General features: G+C 37.8%; 1 protein-coding gene across 3 annotated transcripts in view; it reads right to left on the bottom strand.

Annotated features, from left to right (window-relative positions):
- LOC149565216 (putative NAD kinase 1) overlaps positions 1-21,319 on the bottom strand; it is a 361,956-nt gene that overhangs the window by 184,930 nt on the left and 155,707 nt on the right. For all 3 annotated transcript variants that reach the window (XM_089818767.1, XM_089818768.1, XM_089818769.1), the window contains exons 5-6: positions 9,301-9,411; positions 8,893-8,987 (exon numbers count right to left, since the gene is read on the bottom strand). In XM_089818767.1, the coding sequence (XP_089674893.1) occupies positions 8,893-8,987; positions 9,301-9,411 (206 nt within the window). The remainder of the gene's footprint in view (positions 1-8,892; positions 8,988-9,300; positions 9,412-21,319) is intronic.

Here is a 21,319-nt window from a genome sequence, read left to right as displayed (position 1 = left end):
GAATTGGCTAGTCTTTGTCCATTACAACTTGCGCATTAGGACCAGGGAGATTTTGGATAGTGACAGCTCTCCAATTACTCTAGGGGAAGTTGATCCAGAGTCTAAGTGGATCACTGAGGCTACTGACCCTGTCTTTGATGATGAGGACCTAGAGTGGGTTGACAAGGCAGATAGAGAGGCTGAGGCCATGGCTATGGCGGCAAAGGACCAGAGAGCTCCAATTGTTCCTAGTGGAACCTCACAAGCATTGGCAGAGCCAGAGACTACAGTTGATCCTAGAGGCACCTCACAGGCTCATGCTATGGCTAATCAATCATCCAGGACCTACCTTAGATGCCTTACTAAAAGGCATTTTATAGATTATACTGATCTTGAGGTTGAGGTTGGGGATGAGGATGAGGATGACGATGACAATGACGATGAGGACTAGGAGCCATAGCTCTAGTCTTGTTTTAACTTTTTGTTTAACTTAACATATGATCGGAATTTGGAACATTTGATGATGACTATTGATGTGTTGGATTTCATATACATTTTGATGGGTTGCATGGATTTATCATTTTATATATCTATGTTTTACTTTTATAATATTTCCTTCAGCTTCTATTTAGTATTTAGCAATTTACCTTTGTAGTATTGTACTTATGTAGTGGATGTATTTTTAACTTTTAAGTATGTGTATTACGATCAATTATCTTCTATTTAATGATGTTATTGTGTCTTTAAGCTTTTTCAATAAGGGGTGCATGGAATGTTCTTTAAATCCTAAAAAATCTCTAAATTTTGAGGTTTTTTCACTTTGCTGAGTCACTACCGAGTCTGAGCCGAGTCACGAGCCAAGTTACCCTTGTCGAGTCCGAGCCGGGTCCGAGTTACGTTACTTTGTTGCGTAATACCAATTTCGGAGAAAACTTAATAAAAGAAGCAATTGGATTCGAAGCTTTGATTGGAAGCAATTGTGATGGAGAAAATTAGAAGCTTTGACTATAATTTGTGCCTATTGTCTTTGATTCATATTATTATTGTGTGTTCAATAATACAGCGTAGTGAGTTAAGAAGCAACTAGAGTCAAAGCTTTGACTGGGAGTGGTTCTGGTAATACATAGACTAGAAGCTTTGACTATAACTTGTGCTACCATTTCAAATTCATGAAAAATAGTTAGAATTTCTCTACTTCCGGAAGTCTTTACACCCCAATGGTAGAGGTTTTTCTTATAGAATAGATTAAAACCAAAAATAAGTTATAGAATACAAATCATCTACTTCTAGAAGTCTTTGCACCCCAATGGTATTGATTTTTCCTATAAATTAGACAAACGGGATTTTAGAGCCAAACCAATATGCTTTCAATCAGCCTTTGAGTTGGTGTTTGTTTATCGGTATCACTGTGTTGATGTCAGTTTTGTACCACTACAACATATAGGAATTGAATACTTGATATAGAATATCAAACACTCAACCCTCTCTTGAAAAGTAAATACTCATGGAGAACATGAGAAAGAACTCCAAGGTTTCTTACACTTGTGGATACTAACTCAGTTATATTAATGTGATTTGTTGGTTAATCATGTAGGCAGGCTTACGTTGTTCTTTCAAGGATGTCGGACTTTGTTGTGATGGTGATGAATCTAGCTTTGCCATGTATACTAGCACCAAATGATGTTGATGGCGATGATGGAAGGTGCATGTTCAAATGACTTATGCCTTCCTAACTTTCTTCTCGATTGAACTCCAACTACAACGCTACTCGTTGCCTTACTTCTACTCCTATAAATGGAAAGATTAGCAAATGGACAGGGATCAAATCTGATGAAAGCTTACCAGTGGCTCTACCTCCATAGATGCAATGCTTTAAGGGAAAAGGACTAGATTACTACGCAAGGCTTCCTAACCAACCACTAGGATGCTAGTGGCCTAGTTTATAGATCCCTATCAAACATCCACTAATATTACCATGCAACTATCTATCTACTCTTACTCTTAATAACTTTCTTGAAATAAAATCTACTTTAACAACTTTAATGAAATTTAAGTCTAACTATTGGAAGTAGAAACCATTCAATAACGTCAAGTGTTTTTAATCACCATGCAAGTCACAACAATGATAAGAGAAGCAATTTTGGTATCATCTTAACCAACAATTTTCTTCAACCCTTTACAAATGAGAGCAAGTGGCTTTATATAGAGGCCAAAATTACAACCAACGGTAGAGATTAAGAGCCAAAATCAACGATCCAAATCAAATCCCAAAAACCCTAATTAGGGTTGCCACCCTATCTGTAAACAAGAAGATACCACCTCATCAATGGACCAATTAAAAAAAAGGAAAAGTGGCAACCAATGAGTAGGCACCAAAATGGTAGCCAATCAAAATCAAACACCTATCCTACCCAAGAAGGAGAAATTGCCACTTGGGCTTACATCAAATGATCCTCTAATATAATTCTACCCTTTTCTTTCAACTTCTTAGCCAAGGCAATGAACTTGGCTAGCTTGTTGTTAATTTCCTTCATGGGAGGGCAAAGTGTATGCTTCATCTTGAACTCAGTTGAATTCATCATGTTGCTTGCTGCTTGCAGTGTCTTCTCATGAAACTTCTCATATTCTTTTGCATATCCGATAAAGGCATTGAGGGAGGCAAGGGTGCCCAAATGTTTCTTCCTGATGGTAACCTTCCCCAACTCATCCAATCTTGATCCAAATTTTGTCTCATTGATGTTCTCCTCTTTAACATCTTCAAAATCAAGTGCAGCCCCAACATCGCTCATCATGGTTGAAATGGAAGTGTCAACACCTGAGCTATGCTATGCAATCTCATTCTATATCTCTTCAAGTATCCTCAATCTAATAGTCAATGCAACAAACCAAGACTCCACCATACTCATTCCTCCATCTACCAACTTGGTTCTCTCCAAATATCTCTCCAATAGCTCAATAAATGCTTGTAGCTTGGGAATGGCTATGTCCTTGACTAGAAGGAAATCCTTCCACTCCCCTTCAAATGCTTTGAATTTGTCTCTAATAGCCACCAATGACCTAAATGTCAAGATAAAGGAAGGCAAGAAATTTCGCCCATCTCGAATTGTATCATTGATCCAATCTTTCATTTACTGCAAATTCCTGTAGGGATTCTCTATTGTTTGTCATTTTGGAAGTGAAAGATCTTCCCTATTTGGTCTTTTCGGTTTCAATGGGATTCAGCCCTCACCCTATTCCGTCGCCTGTAATACTTTGCTCAAATCTGGCAAATTAGAGCACCATCTCTTGGCAAATATTAATTAAAAGTTATTCATATTCAAAATCTCCATCGTTGTTTGGCATTATCTGATGTAATTTGAGATTAATTGTTAAGTATAGATCTGAAACCGTTCTTTCTCCATATTCCATGCACAACTCACCACACTGAGGACAAATACCGTGCGGCCCCCATAGCATCTTCCTCTCTGCATTTTGTACGGCCTCCCATCCATACGGCCTCTCCTACCAAATCATACAGCCAACCCCTTAAATACCGTATGGCTAGCATTAAGCATATAGTATGGCCAACTCCAACACCATGCGGCCATAGCCTCATTCACTGTACAGCTCATACTGCTTCTCATATGGCCATCAACTGCTCCCCTCATACACCACCATACGGCCTCTAAGGAAACAACCTCCAGGCACTATCGTACAGCCCAACACAGTCTATACATCATCTTGGCCTAGCCATACATCACCTTGTTTGTCTATCGTGTTACAATGCTCGTCTATTTGGAGTTAAACGAATTTGGGAACATTACACTAAGCCGATATTTCTTCTATGTTGCTCCCGCTATCTTGCAAAAGGGCTACCTGATGCAACTTTTGAAAAGGCTGGCAATCTCTCCAATACTTGTTCTCGGCCTCCAACTTTACAATCCTTTCATTTTCCTTCCTCAATCCTTCTCTAACTCCTCACACTCCATGTCATATGCGATTCTTCCCAAGTTATGCTTTACTATCTCATATTTCTGGGCTACAATCTCATCCACTGCCTTGCCAACCTTTGGTAAAGCAATCTGAACTTTTCGATGACCCTCATCATCACTCCCGATTACCTTTGCCACCATTTTTGCAATTTGTCTTTGTTTCTCGCTATCTTCCTTTTCCACTTTGCAATTTGTCTTTGTTTCTCGCTATCTTCCTTTTCCACTAACCCTTGAATATATTCAACTGTTTGGACAGTCACCACCTCGCCTCTTGGCATAAGCATTTTCCTTAACCATAGTGGTGCAGTGCATTTCCTCAAATCTGGATTTGGTTCAACTAGCAAAACATCATTGACAGCCTTGGGCACCTAGCTTATTTCCTCAATATCAACTGGCCTATCCTCTTCTTCACTAGTGACTATCACATCATCTCCATGTTGGTTCTCCAATAGAGGAGAGTACTTGGTACTATCACTGCAACCACTTGACTTCGAATCAGAGATTACCTCTACCGTGATCCCTTGTCCACTTGTATTATCCCCTTGGCTTCTAGCCTCAATTATGATCTCCCTTGACGATGTTGCATTCTGTCTCTTTGCAGGAGGTTCCTGATGTTCTTTACTTTTCTCAATCTCCAAATTTCTCTTCTTTCTCTTAATTGCTCTTTGTTGTTGGCTAATGCCTTCACCTCTCTGTCCGATTGACTCTACTGGAACTTCTTCCTCCGGTTTCATCTTCTCATAAGTAAGGCATATCTTTTGACTTTGTAATTGTCTTAACTTCTCACTGTACCATCATTCAGTGTGTAGATCAACTGTCCTTGTAACTACCTTTAAGGAAGGATCCTGATAATCATCCCAACCCACTGGACTCAACTCTGTTCCATCCACTCTGTCATAATCTTCTCTTAGTACACTTTCATCATCTTCTAGCTGATCGGGAATATTAAGGCCTCTCCATTTGATTGCCCTCATCATGCCCATTGACAATCTTGAGAAAGCTAGCTTCCTCACATGAAAGTCATCTTGTGCATTTACCCAAAAATTTTCTATAGTAGAAACATGTTTGAATGTGTTTTTGTGAGATGCCTTGATAAGACCATTAGAATTGAATTTTTGTCTTGCTCTATACCATCCTAGATGATACCATTCTAACTCCTCCACAGCTGCAAAGGCAATAGGATCGGGGCAAGTATCATTGCCTATTCCAAATGACAAGGTACTCCATGTCTCACCTTTAAGTTCCATCATCTTGTCATAATGCTCAAGTTGCCTAGCCAACTCCATCAAAACTATCTTGTCAAATGGGTACTTTGGAAGTCTCTTGGGACAAACTGTACTTCCTGCTACTTTGATATATATGAATTGCGGAAACTAGATGAACCAACTCCCATACTTCTTAACTTTTGCTTCCACTTCCAATGAGAGCCTCTTAGTAGGTGTCCCTTGCAATATCCTTACCATCTTCATGGCAAAGGCATCATAAAACATCTTATAATCTTTGGTGTTGTGCAAATGAAGCTATGGATAGCACTCATGCACCAAACATTGCCCCGGCCCATTGCCAATCACTCTTAAAGCTTTAAGTCTCGGATTTTTATAGTCTCGCAATTAGATAGAAAAGATAGGATCCCATGTAGAACTGCTTTTGGTTTTGTACTGTCCTAAGTTGCAACTCTAAATTTTCACTTATACTTCTAGCCCAATTTTCTATTTCCATTTTCAAATTCATCAGTGAAGTAGTACATCCAGTTCTCGAATTGCATATCTTGAGCCACACCCATGATTCAACTAAGAAGCATAATAAGGTCGCCATACTCTGATTTGAAATCTAACTTGGTTAGCTTTGACAACTTGGTAACTTCCTTCTTGCCTTCGTCTGACCAATTCTACTTTAGATGAATGATGTAGGCCTCCTGGTTATCCTAAAAGAACTTGGTTGTTTGATCCATCTTAACCACCGTCATGCCTCTATGCTAGGAAATATTGAATACTTGTTCGACCACTTGTCCACTGATGTTAGCCAACACTCTCTTCCCTTCATCAAAAATGATGGAATTGGTCACAATATCAAACTGGGATGCACATTCCATTACCAATTCGAAACAAGGCAAGGTAGGAGGGAAAGTCGCCGCGTGTACGATTCTGCTCTTGTAGATCTTCTTTGCCATGGGGGATCGTCCTTCCTTCAATCTATCCTTAAACTGTACCATGTTCATTGTGCCGATATTGGTATCGCTTATTCGCCTCACTTTCGAAAAGAAGGTGGTCTTAGGCATCATGTCTTCCTTGTTTTTTTTACTATTTGTTCCCTTTGGGTTCTTGCTTGCACTAACATCTACCATCCTAAACACTTATTTCTACCCCTTCGTTCTAAATGATATGGACTACACTTATCAATCTCCAACCTTCTTTCTATCGATAGAATCTAACTTATTTCTGCCTCTCCAAGTCATATCTCTACACTTATCAATTTCCAAACTTCTTTCCTAGGGATGGGACTACCACTTATTTCTGCCTCTTCGTTACCTTAGGATGGACTACACTTATCAATCTCCAAACTTCAATCCTAGGGTGGTCTAGCTTATTTCTGCCTCTCCAAATGTCCTATCATGAAATCTACACTCATATCTCCTAACTTCAACCTATCAATGGAAATGATGAAGTGGTGGATGAATAGTGCAAGAAGAATATAAGGAAAACGAACCAAGCAAAAACAAGGAATAGAATCCACCTTTGAAACCAATCTTCACCTCTAAAAATAAATGAGAATTTTACCTTAAATCTTCCTTTACCAATAATCGGGCTTCTTCAAGTTCAGATCAGATCTCGGAAATTTCAATCCTCCTTGCAAATATTATGCCCTAGCAAAAATCAGAATTCACCAATCTTGCAAAGTCTGCCCATGCCACTATTTTTGACCTTAAATTACATTGCCTCTTCACCGAAAAAAATTGCCCAATTCTAGAAGGAGAAATCGCTGCCAAAGATGTAGAAATCAGACCCCAAAAAGACTGCCAATCTCGCAAAAATCAGGCCTCTTCACCACAAATTTGACCTAGGGCAGAAATCACCCAACTTGCCAAAACTTGGATTTGCTCCTCCAAATCGCCCAACCAAGGAGGAAAAAATCACTGCCAAAGAAGGAAAAATCAGGCTCCAAAAATTGCCTTAGCTGGAAATTCGCTCCCTAGAAGAAAATTGCTCCAACTTGCAAGATGAGGTGGAAAGAATGAATGAGGAAATAAGAGGGGGGAAGCCCCTCTTATACTAGACTTTTTGCCTCTCCAAGTGGGCCTACCTGCCTGGAGGGAAAACAAAATCAAGTTAGCCCCTTAATTAATGGCCCAGATTTAAATGCAACATTAATATTACTTAGCCCTATAGTGAAATTGGCCCATTTAGTTGCCAGTTTTGATCAGAAATTGCAAAATAGAAACAAGGTATGCGTAGGAGATGTCAAAATTTTAATTTAATAATGTTTTGGCAATGAAAATATCATTAAAATCAAATTTAGTAAGCCAAAATCAATGTTCAATTCCAAATTACCAAATTTCTTTAACATTTCTAAAATCTTCTAGGCAAAATTTTAACCAAATTAATGCAATTTTGCAATTCAATCCAATTTCAACCTTACAATACAATTTCAACAAAATAAAACCTTTTCTTGGCAGTCAAAATTCAAACTCCAATTTCAATTTCACAATCAATAAATTTTTTCCTTTTCACCGAAAAATTCAAGATTTTCCAAAACAACTAAATCCAACAAATTCATTTTGAAAATGCTCAAGCTTATACAATTATATCAAATTTTCAAAAATCCGTCTACGTGCAAAATTTGCAAATCTATCCTGCCAAATATTGTTTTAACCATCAAAAAAATGTTGTCATTGAATTTTGTTTGGCCTAAGGATAAAATTTCATGTTTTGGAAAATCAAGTTAGCGCCGAGTGAAAACAAACCAAATTAAATCTCTCCTCCATACCAAGACGTCCAAGGTGTAAAATCACCAATTTGAAACATCTGGACAACTCCAAATTTTGCTAAGGCAAGCCAAAAATTCTCAAAATTCACGAAAATTGCCAAGGCTTGCCCGAAAAAGGGGGTCCCCCAAATTTTTGGGGGTGCTGGTGTGAAAACCTCACAACACACTATTTCCAGCTAGTAGATAGAAGTGTAGTTAGAGATTTCATCTTATCCATTACTCACACAACGAGTAAGTGGATTCTTTCCTGAAAGTTAAGAGGAAAGAATATTAGTAACACCCCTTACGAGTCTCTCAACTTCTTGCCTACCTTGAGTTGATCCAAGAAATGGTGAGAAGGCGGACCATTCCCTTTAAGGTAGGAAAGACTTTGTCTCATACATACTGGTTTGTCTACCTATTTTGCAATTGGATTTTCACAAAACTATCAGTTGCAAAATATCCACCCAACATATACTACCAATCATTTCACTTCATTAATCTCTCTTGGCCTTGAATGTCAAGAATGTCGTTTCATCTATTCCTAGGAAGTTGCTGTTTGCGTCCAGTAATTACTAGAAAACGGCCCAAAAACATAACCTTTCTTTAGATGATTCTCACAGAGAACTCCGTCATGGATTTTAATGACATTTCTGCAACTATGGACTATAGAAGTGTGCCTTTCTTCCTTTTCTAGCTATACACTTTATACCTTTCTAATCCTCGTTGTTTTAGTTTTTTATTTTAATTTAGAAGAAAAATGGTAGAGTGCCTCATGAACAACCACTCTAATTGAAATCCTTTTTTTGTCTTTTTTTTTTGGAGTCACATTAACCTTTTTTCTCACTTTAAAGCATTAAAAGAATTTTCTTGCTGTCTTCTACCTAGTCCACTATCATAAATCACCTAATTAGTCAATTGCTTTGATCTAACACTAGATTCATGAAGCTTGATTTAGCATAGAATTCAATTTACTAACCTGATCATTTCTGCACATAACACTTGCACAGAATTTGAGTTCGGCTTTGTCAAGATGACCACAGACTGTGGAGGTGAGTCCCACTTCAGCATGATCTAATCATCCATGTCATGCCAATCAAAAATACAAATGTTACAATGATATTTCACGCAATGAAACAGAAATCCGATAAAAAGTACAACTATTTGTACACATGCTCAATGCAAATTAGAAAAGCTTTTACAGAACTCTAAACTCAAAGCCTCATGGTTATTGGAGAAGATAGTTCGTACATTATTAATAACACATAATAGTCAATCAGAAGCCTATATATAATTCATGAATGTATTTATTATAATTCCCATTTGTCAACAGTAACTCATAGCTAAATATGCTAAAAATTAAGTTTGTTGAATGCTATACTCTTACCTGTTTACGGCTCCGAGCTGCAGTAGTAATGTTGCCACTCTCAAAGGAGACGGTATCATGTTTATGTTTTTCATTTTCACCATTTGAGCCCCACGCAAGAGTGAAAGATGCCTGGACAGAAATAAAAAGTTCCTCACTCCAGCTATTGTTTCATTAAATGTCCCTGTAAATATGTTTCATAGAAAAGCTATAAAAATTGAATCTCTTGCTAAACCAGAAGCACATTCTTCTTCCATTTTAATAGGACTTTCCAAAATGTAATTTAAACTTTTAAGAAAAATAAGTGAATGATATGCACCTGCCATAAAGAATCTTGAGATTGAAAACCTAAATGATTGAAGGTCTGATATGCAAGTGCCAGTTTTTTATTTCCACAATAGAATGCAAAACATAGAAAAGAAGTGATCAAATTATAGAACTTTACCACCTAAGTAATCATTCAGATCAATAATATCACTAGACGTTAGATATCCAAGCATGTAAAACCATATTTTGTTCTAAGAACAAAGTATAAGTTTCATCCAAGAAGTGTGTTTGATTCCAGGCCCCGTATAGGAATCCAAGATGAACCAGCGACACAGAATGAATTTTTCCATACATGGATATTGAATTGAAAGAAGATTCCGGACTCAATGCTGATGCCACCATGTATTATCACTTGGCACAAGGATGAAATTGAACTAACGGTACTGGTAAATGTCAGAATCTATCAACAAAAGCTGGTCACTTATTTGGACATATATCAATATGGATAAAGTAATTTGAATGTTTGCTTGGGAATAAATAATTAATAATCTGATTAGAGCTTAAAAAGCCATCAGAGTGAAACAATGAACCTATGAAACTATATCCCATGAACAGTAACAAAGAAAGAGCTTATATTAATATCTATGGGTAACCAAACTTGAGCAATGAAACCTGAGACTATATTCAGATACAACAGGACAGTTTCGGGTGTAAAAAACTACAAGCTCTGAAAATTAACTGAATATAAAATAGAGAGCTATAGGTCCAACAAATACCTAATATTACCCTACACAGGAAAAGTTCAATCTAGAAATAAATAGGAAAGTTGCAGAAACAGTAAAGAATTATTTTTCTAAGGATAAAGACGTAATGTCTCCATTTTTTAGTTGCATCAAAGTTAATGGTTTTAGCCTATCATTGGGTCCTCGTAGGCTAATACTGGCAATTAGAGGACCTTGTGGAGTTATTTGGCTCTCAAACAGCCAATTGTGAGTTTTGGCTCCATTTTGAGGGATTTATTATTTATAGTAAGTCAACAATGATTCCAATGAGCTCAGATGATTCAGAGGAATTATATGATGTTTTCAGATGTTACTTCTGACTTGTGGTTTGTATTCCAAGAATCTTGGAGGGATCATCTATTTTTAGCAAGCCACCTAGTTAGGGCCATTCGTCATCTATTATCGTTGGGATAACTCCCGTGCTATCAGATTTTCGATTCTGGTGGTGTTAGGCCATTTCCACAAGTTGGGTGCACTATTGGTTATAATTTAATCATATTAATCCACAAGTTGGGTGCACTATTGGTTATAATTTAATCATATTAACTAAGGTTGCTATTTAAACCGGAATTGTTTAATGAGCACCTTAGTGTTATAGCTCGTTGGAATCGAGATAAGTTCTAAATCATGGGCTCATGAAACAAGGACCTTGTGTGTCATAATATCATTATATTAATGAAAATGTCATTTTTAGAGAAATGGGGTAGTTTAATTTGACCATTATTTGTTAAATTTAAATTATAACATAAAGTTATTTTATGAGAAAAGAAGCCTTTTTAAGAGAAAAGTGTAAATATGAAGCCACTAGCTGTTTGGTGTAAAGGAAAAGCCATTTGAATTATTATAAAAGAAGGCTCTTGGAGATGGATATTGCTATCGCATTCTATTGCTAATGTTTCACGAGTTTGTGAACTCAAGGGTTTGCCATTGGAATTTGGAGAAACTCGAGATTTCTTCCCTTTGATTTGCACCTTGAATTGGCCTGAATTGCCAATGAATTGTGTTCATTCTGATTAGTGGCCAGCTATTGGATCTGGAGTAAAAAAGTCGGCAATTTGGTTGAGAAATTAATTATAACTACTGCATATTGTTGGTAGGAGGGATAGATACACATAGGTGTCCAAGTATCTACAAAAACACACACATATTAATGCTGTTTGGGGATGCTATTGAGGCTGTGATATGAAATATCGTAGCAGTGTGAGACTACTGCTATGTAATGTCCCCATTTTTGTACGCATTGGAGTTTCAGAGATTAACCTATTATTGTGATCCTCGTAGGCTAATTATTGTGCATAGAGGATCTTTTGAGTCAATGACTTGGCTTGGGAGGGTCTTGTATTCTCCACATTTCAGTAAGCTATAGGTTGGTCTTCGTTTGGCTCAAATTAGACTTCGTTTGGGCATAGTTTTGGTGTACTTACTATTTGTGGTAAGTTGGGTGTTGATTGAGATGGTCCCTTTCTATTTTTGGAAACTACATTTGGTCACGTGGAGAAATAATAGGTATGACTCCTATTTCAGACGACATATTTAAATGATGAGTATTTTGGAAGTTATTATATTTTTAGTGGCCAAATTATTATTAATTTTTAAATGGCTTATTATAAAGTTATAATCTAACTTTCTAATTTCACTTGAGTGTTGAGTTATCATTGGAAAGTGTCATTGATTAATTAGTTAAGCCAAGTCAAGTGAGAGAATCTAAATTAAGCTTCTAATTAATGTTGTGTGGTGAAGCTTCTTGAGTGAAGTTCAGTTCTATGGCCCCTGCTGAAGTATAAGGGTTTTGAAGCTAGGTTATGCCTTTTATCCATAGCCGAGGTTATTGTGGATTAAAGTTTTGAAATCATTATTAATATCTCTTGCTATCTATACTGTGGTTGGGAGATACTAAGTTTCCTTCTAAGTTTGCCTTTCAATTTGCTGCTAAAGTAAACTAAATTGTAATTGCTTCTTGGACTGTGACTTTGGCATTTCTCCTACTGTTTTCTACTGTGACTAAGGAGAAAATTAGAGTTGTGCTTATTGACTGGTTTAAGGGAAATTCGCATGCAAATTGAACAACATTGTTTTAGTCTGGAGAGTTGTTGCTAAAGACCGTTACCAGATATTCAAAGGACAAGTAATAATCAAATTTTGGAAGCTGCGTTACAATTTAAAGAGGTGAATCTGGGCAATTTTCTGATTGTCATCTGCATATGTATATTGGGGCTGAACTTCATTATCACAGGTTTGCTACTGATTTGTGCAACCAATATTTATGTGCTAGAGCTGCAACTAATGTGGGAGACAGGTATTGCATTATTTGGGATCTGCAAATCATTATAGAACCCTACATTCACTTCCAGATTGCCCTTGGGTATTGAAAGATTGTTCACGCACAGCCAGGTTCCACATTGTTTATCATTAATTAAAGTATTTTCTGATTAATGTTGATCCTGGAATAAATAAACCAGACTTGGCTTTGAGCAAATAAAGATTATCATTTCTTGAACTTAATACCTTAGGTTGCACATTTTATTTATTTGCATTCAAAAGGTATTAATATATACAGTAGCAATCTATGTTCTGGTTCTTTTTCAGTGGCTCTAAGTATGTTTGCCAAGTGTTTCGTTAAATGCCAAATCTCTGATTTATGAAGGAAATTGATGTGGTTTAAATATAACCAAGTCGGGGGTTTTACATGCTAACTGCGGTTAAGTTATTAGAGGCAGCATTGCAATTCATAGAGCTGTGATTCCATATGCTAAAGGCTGCGTATGAATAGTAGAGGCTTCATTGGTGAATCCAGTCTGCTTTCAGCATGAGCAGGCATAATTACAATAATTTCATTGCACTTAGTTGAATTCTAAATACTTGCTCAATGAATGATAGCAAATAAGTTGGTATTTGAATCTGAATATTTCTTTGTATTCCAAATTTGTCATTTCATTATATTCTCAAAACAAAAACAAAAAAATAAAGCTTCAAAATAGAAAAAAGGGACTTCTCTGCATAGTTTGAGTGAGCCAGTGGGGATCATTACAAGAGAATTTATGGCTAGTCCCATTTGGGCCCCAAAGTTTCCATTACTTTATTACTACGAGCGGCATTGGAGGGATTGCAATACTGCAATTATAAAAAGTATTATATCCAGATAAAAGTAGGATTGACAAAGATATCTAGGAAGCGCATAACAACACTAAAAGCCAAAAAGGCAACAATTCTATAGGCATGTGCTCTCCAATCTTCATGGGATTTGTGTAGCCATATGGAATGTTAGGAAGCAATCGTTGTAATGTTTGGCAAATAGATTATGCCATAAAAACTTAGGAAATAGAAAGGATGTTAATTTTGAGTATTAATTTTTTGTGCAAGAGTGCACTTTCAACTGGGGAAGATCATATAAACATTCATCACGTATTGCATTGGAGATGAAACTATACATGTACTTTTAGTAGATAATTAAGAAGGAATTGCATATCTATATTAATCAGGCCTCAAAGAACGATTTGCCCTTCCTTTAGGCCTTAAAGAACAAGAGTGTTCTCTATTATAAGGTTATTTGCACCAATAGCAAAGTTGTCTCCTCAAATCCTCACAACCTGCCTCATCATGTTTCAAAACTGATTTTCTTTTTTCATTAGTAACTAGTGAGTGTACCTCATCTACAAGTGGAGTGGGAGGTTTAGGCTGAGCTTGCTTCTTAGGATCTGAAAGGTCCATATTCCTAGCCTTCTTGATTAGGCCCTTGCACAAAAGGTGGATCAAATTCCTTAAGCCACTCTCTAAGTGGTCCCTTTAACCCCTCCTTAAATAGCATAACCAATCATTTCTCTATCATATTAGGAACCATGATAGAGAGTCTTAGAAACTCACTAATGAAAGACTCTAGGTTGTCTATCTACTTGAGTTGAGCAAGATCTTGGAAGTAAGTTTTTGGGTCATTCTAATCAAATCTCTCTACCAGTCTATCCACAAACTCCTAGTAGGATGTAATATAGCCATGATGTAAAGAGGCCAACCCATGCTACTACCAGTCATGGGCTATACCATCCAGATGCAACACAAAAACCATATAGAATCGTCCTTAATCATAGAACTTAATGAGATAAGTATCAAGCTTGTGAACCCAAGCTCTACCTATCATCTGCCCACCTCCACAAAGTGAGTCATAGTCATCTTGTTGGTTTCCTGCATCAATCCATTTTGTCTAGGCCTGCATCTCATATCAGTTCCAGGCCTACCTCTAGAGTGCTCTCTCTTCTGAGTCAAAAAACTTTCAAAGTTCGAAAAAAAATTTATTGCCTGTGGTAATGCAACCTACTTTGCAAAATGAGCTACCGCATCATCAACAAAAGATGTTGCATCAATCTCAGCACTAACCACATCCAACTCAAGCCTCAGAAAGGACGTTGTGGCTTATCATATGTACCAGGAGGGTCTGTCTTGTCATCTTCTCTAGCCATGTGAAAACTGACTGATACACTTCTCATACCCCTGTCTCCTATAATAACCTCTGCTAGTTATAGCTCTAACAAATACCAATTATTTTGACGTTTCATCAAACATTTGGCATGCAATGCTAATAACATGAGATGAATTATAAATGCTTATTAATTCACAATTTCCTCAATTACAAATTACTGCACTTAGATAAAAAAGGAAGGAAATTTGTAATAACCCTAACCAGTTATAGCTTCAACAAACACCAAATTCTTTTATAATTCAATTGTTTGACATTTTATCAAACACTTTGCAAGCAAGCTTTGATACCACTATAATGATCCTTGTTGGCTCTCAAACAATTTGTGATGAAGAATTGATTCCTTTTTTTGTTTTTGATAATTTGAAATTTTTGATACAACAATATAACAGCAAAATAGAAGATATTGCAATAATAATTGGAACTCAAATATTTGGAAATTACACAAGGAATAAAACTGAAAATTCCAAATTTATATACCGATTTAGATACTAAGTATTTTCACAAAATATTAACAACACAGTTGATAAAATATCCCCTATTATCTAAATCAACAATACCCAAAAAAATAAGAGTTTACAGTCCACGAACTTACATGTAGACATGCTTTCAAAACACTCTAAAATGAAGACTAGCAGCAGCAAAAGAAATCTCCAACAAACAAATGCAGCTACAAATATGTTGCTCCCAAAGTCCAAACAAAAAATAATGCCCGACAATAGATATAAACGATGCCCAACTAACTCCAAATTAACCAGCACACAATTTGATACAACAATTCCAGCAAATGCCTTCGCAAATTCCAAAACAATCTCTTGTAGTAAGAAAAATTAAACTTCTCCTTAGCAACAATTAATACTAGGAGAAAAAAACAATTGTATACCTCAGCACAATTGCAAATGCAATCCTCAGAATGAAAAATCAAAATTGAATCTACAATACTTTAGGTGCAGATCCCAAACCCTTATACTTCAACAAGGGCACAAAATTTCAGAACTTCAAAAGTGTCACAAAGACAACAAGAGAAAATTAATATTCAATCGGATGCCTTACTCATCAAATGGGCTCATATTTATAATCTTCAAATAGCACAAAGTTTCCCAAATGAACTTCACTTAAGAAGCTTCCAACAAACAACATTAAAATATAATAAAGTGCCATTATAATCTAATTTATTAATTGCTTTTGGCTCCAAAAATGACCTTTTCCACCATAACTTAATATTCTGACATGTAAGACCACTATTTCTTGTTCCCACAATTTAAAGCATTTTGTCTTGTAATGATCCAACCCCGGAGAAGACAAAACTTCCACTGTATCCTAATTTCGTTATTTTTAGTTAGTTGGAGAGTGTGGTACGGCAAGGTATTGTATCTGATATGACTGTACACAGCAATGGTCTTGGTAGTACGATGCAACTGAGCTAATCGTACGGTGTCAAGGATGAGGCCATACAGGAGCAAAAAACTGACCGTACGGTGTCTGGGTGTACGGTGCGACAGAGATGTTGTTGTGGTTGTACAGTGGAAGAGGGGATATCGTACGGTCAAGGGTGGATGGCCGTATGTTTGATAGGACAGTCCATACTGTGTTTGGAGGGAAGTGTTTGTTGGTCGTACGGTGTTTGGAGGGGAGTGTTTGTTGGCCATACGGTGTGTGCAAAAGCTGAAACAAGAAGGCCATACGGTGGGATAAAGAGGGTTGTCTAGCGATGAATACCGCACAAAAGGAGGGTGGATGTCGTACGAAATGGAGTACGGAACTTGTAGACAATAGAATGAATGGTAAAATGCAAGTAAAACACAAAATGTTCTATGAAATACCTTATTCATTCAACACAAGAAAATTTGATGATAATGACTTCATCAATTCACAAGATAATAGTGCTCCGACTTGCCAAATCTGAGCAAAATGCTACAAGCGACGGAATATGATGACAATTGAATCCCACTAAACTGGAAGAGCCAAGTAGGGAAGATCTTTCACTTCCAAAATGGTGAACAACAGAGAATCCCAACTAGAATTCACAGTACAAAGAAATAATCCAAAATGCATACCTAAACACTAACTACAAGTTGTGCTGAAATACCCGTTGGAAAACTTTCCGAGGGTGTACAAAGATAGACGACGACACAAACTACGAAAACAAAATAAAAATGGGTCAAAGATATATTAAATCAATCGGCCCATTAACAATAGTTTGATGAATGATTTATTTTATAACAGGAACATTACAATCCTCTCGTCCCAAATTTTGCTTGTCCTCAAGCAAATGCAATGCCGAGTGCTGGAGAATGTGCTCGCCCTCCTATGTCACATCATCCAATGGCAAATGTTTCCAACGCACCAAATATTCCTTCACCGTGTGGTTCCAAAAAGTCCTCTCACATACTTCCATAATCTTGGATGGTTCCAAGATGTGCTTTCCTTCTTCATTGAGTGGTGGAAGGTCTGTGGCTACCATGACATTTTGCCCTACAGCCTTCTTCAGGCATGAAACATGAAAGATGTTATGAATACAACTTCCCTCTGAAAGTTCCAGCTCATAAGTGACTTCACCAATGCGACAGACTATGCAATAGGGGCCATAAAATCATGGCTTCAATTTTTTTTTTCCCTTTTCCTTTAATGAGGACTGTCGGTATGGCTGGAGCCTGAGATAAACCAAGTCCCCTACTTCAAAACTCTTCTCCATTCAATGTCTAACAATGTATATCTTTTGTTAATTTCGTGCCTGTTGTAAATTTTCCTTCAGGTATCATAGGATGTCCTATCCCTCCTAAAGCCAGTCCCTCGCCCTTGGTGTGCGACTGTCTCCCAGCACTATGTCAATGAAGGAGAGGAGTTCGTATCTGTACAGGGCTTTGAATGGTGTCATCCCAATGGACATGTGATACGTGGTATTGTAACAATATTCTCCTCGATGTATCCTCTTGACCTACGCCAGTCGTGCCGAAACATAGTTTCAAAGGTAACCTTCAAGCCACTTGTTCACAATCTTTGTTTGTCTATTTGTCTGAGGGTGGTAACTAGTATTTGGTGACAATTTTGTCCCTACCAATCGAAACAGTTTTATCCAGAAGATATTGATGAATTGCCCATCCCGATCACTGGCAATGTTTTGGGGTAACCCATGCAGACGAAAGGCTTCTCTAAAAAACAGATTGGCAACTTGTACGGCTTGAAAATCTGAGGGGATGGCGAAGAAATGTGCGTACTTTGTCAATCTGTCAACCACCAGGAAAATACAATCCTTTCTGTTCACCTTGGGAAGCCCTATTATGAAATCCATCAAGATAATTTCCCGCTTATGTTCTAGAATTGGCAGAGGTTGCAATAACCCAAAAGGTAGAGTATGTTCAGATTTGTTCTGCTGGCAGACTACACACTCTCTTACATACTGCAACACATCCCCTTTGAGTCCTTTCCATAAAAACCTCTCTCGGAGACTTCTGTAAGTTTTGAGGGAACCCAAGTGTCCTGCCAAGGGTGAGTTATGTACTTCCTTCAAGATTTTATGCTTCAATTTGGATTCCGGCACTAAAAGTATCTGATTTTTATAGTAGATAATGTCATCCACCACTCTATACCGATCATCCTGGGTATTGCCATACTGATACCTCACAAGAAAATGTGTTTTTGGAATATTCTACCAACAAATGTGCCTTCTAGTCAGCTAAAATCTGGCTTAGCGAGTAGAAAGCGGGTTTCCTGGACAAGGCATTTGCAACCACATTTTTCTTTCCTTTCACATATTCAATATCAAAATAGAAAGCCTGAACCTTGCTTACCCATTTTTGTTGCCTCTCGTTCAAGTCTCGCTGCTCCAGAAAATATCTCAAATTGTTGTGATCCATGCAGACAACAAACTTGGCACCTACCAGATACTATCGGAACTTGGTTAATGCATGTACGATGGCCAACATCTCTTTGTCGTAGATGGAATATAGGCATTATGTCTAAGTAAGCTTCCTACTCTCATAAGCTCTGGGGTGTCTATCTTGCATCAGTACCATGCCAATGCCTTCTCCAGACGAGTCACACTCCAAAATGAATGTTAGAGTGAAATCAGGTAATGCAAGTATGAGACAAGTGCTCATTGACTCTTTTAGCTTATCAAAAGTGAGTTGTGCCTTTTCATTCCACAGGAAAGACCCCTTCCTTGTCAGATCCGTTAAGGGTGCACTGAGCCTAGAGAATCTTTTAATGAACCTTCAGTAATAGCTGCACAGTCTGAAAAATCCTCACAAATTTGTAAGTGATTTTGGGGGAGGCCAATCAAGGATAGTCTGAATCTTCTCCTGATGATCTTGAACTCTGTATTCACTAACAACATGCCCCAGGTACAATATTTCTGTCAGACCGAACACACACTTGGATTGCTTGGCAAGCAAAGACTGCTCCTCCATGATCCTTAGGACTTCATCTAGATGCTTCAGGTGCTCCTCCCATGTCCTACTACAAATAAGATCATCAAAAAATACTAATAAGTACTTACGCAATTGTTTGTTGAAGATGCGATTCATCCATGATTGTAATGTAGCAGGTCCATTTGTCAATCGAAATGGCATGACCAGAAATTCATAATGTCCGTAGTGACAGCGGAAGGCTATCTTTTCTACATCTTCCTCCCTCATGCGGACCTAATGGTATCCAGAACAGAGATCTATTTTTGAAAAATGGACTACACCATTTAATTCATCTAACAACTCATCTATCCTTGGAATGGGATATCTATTCTTTATTGTTTTTTTGTTCAATGCATAGTAGTACACACACATGCGCATCATCCCGTCCTTCTTGACTAATACTACTGATGACGTGAAGGGGCTGGAACTAGGATGGATCCATCCTTTCTCCAGCAATTCCTGAATAGTTTTTTTGATCTCATCCTTGAATTTCTTGGGATTTCGGTAGGGTGTGGTTCTGACCAGCTTGGCTCTAGCTTCCAACTCGATAGTATGTTCAAACCCTTGATAAGGTGGTATGCCAGGAGGGATGTCAATGAAAATTTTATCATGTTTACTCAAAATATTCTGGAGATCGTCATCCTATGGAGGTGTTTGTTGTCCTTTTATAGGTTCCACAAAGACAAGACAATGTGTAGCCCACGCAATGTCATCATGCTGAAAAATTGCCTCCATCCGATGTGCAAAAACTTCCTTCGGACCTTCATTTGCCATTCCGCGGAGAACAACCTTCTTTCCATCGACGACAAAAGTGAAGTCAATCCATTTGAAACTCTGAGTGTATTCATCAAGAATCTCCATCCACTGTATGCCTAGAATAATCTCCATATCATCAAGGTCCACTATGAAGAAATCCTCGGTCAACGTGTGATTTGCCATTGTGATACTTAGCTAAGGAACAAGGTGTGTGTAGGGTAGGAGAGTCCCTCCGGCAACCTCCACCTGAAATCCTATGTGCGTCGCTATGGGTAGACCTCTTCTTTTCACCAGAGAGGAGTTTATGAAGTTTAGCGTAGCTCCAGTATCGAGCATCATCATAACCCTTTGTCCTTGAAGGGTTCCTCATACATGAAACGCTATGCACCTCGGGCTACCTCGAGCTACCATCTAGGGCGATAGTTCCTCCATGTTGTACCAATGCTACTATCCTTTTCGTACGATTCAAACTAACCATGTTGGTGTCGTCATGATGTTGGTTGTCTTTGGCAAGTGTTTCTTCCTATTCATCCTCATCATCAGACATGACCTCAATGTAGTGTATTTTTTCTTTTCTAAGGCATCTGTGGCCAGGTTCCCAAGGTCCCTTGCAGTTGAAACATAATTTCTTCCTTCGGAGTTCCTGTCTGGTAGCTTCGTCCAATGACGACTTCCTTGGCGGAGGTTTATTATCTTTGTCTCTCAAAAACATCAATGGTTTGGGGTGTAACTTCGAGAGGATGACGTCGATGATGATGCCATGCTCTGTGCCTTCTTAATTTCCAACAGGGTGGCAGGATTGAACCCTTTTACCCATCCTTTCAATGGTTCTATCAGTTCGTCCATAAAGAGCACTATCTGTCTTCTTTCAAAAATGTCTATGACCAAAACAGAGAGTTCCTAAAATTCCACAATGTACTAGTTGACAAATCCAGTTTGCTTCAACTGTGTCAAATCCTTGAAATTGAGTTCAGGATCTTTACCCTCAAATCGATCTATTAATCTCTCAGTGAATTCCGCGTAAGTATTTATTTGATCATGCCCTAGTGTGATGGTGTCATAATGCCACCATTCATGCACAACTCCCTCCAAGTGCAGCACTACAAATTTGATTGCTTCTTCTTCTGGCATAGGATTCAGCTGGAAGTAAGTATCGGCCTTCATTACCCATGCTTGCGTAGATATGAATCTGGATCCCTCAAATGGAGACAAATTTACTTTACTCAACTTTCTTCTAAGATCATCGTTAAAATATCCTCAATTTTTGCCTCCCGAATATCTCATTCTTAGATCCGTGTACTCTTTGTTTCCAAAACATAATCTCCAACATATTTATAATGAAGCTTAAGTTTCTCCAT

Source organism: Cupressus sempervirens, chromosome 3, assembly GCF_028749045.1.
Source record: "Cupressus sempervirens isolate cs-2001-9-10 chromosome 3, ASM2874904v1, whole genome shotgun sequence".
Classification (NCBI taxonomy): Eukaryota; Viridiplantae; Streptophyta; class Pinopsida; order Cupressales; family Cupressaceae; genus Cupressus; species Cupressus sempervirens.
The sequence above is the reverse complement of the archived record's forward strand: the minus strand, read 5'-3'. Positions and strand labels throughout refer to the sequence as shown.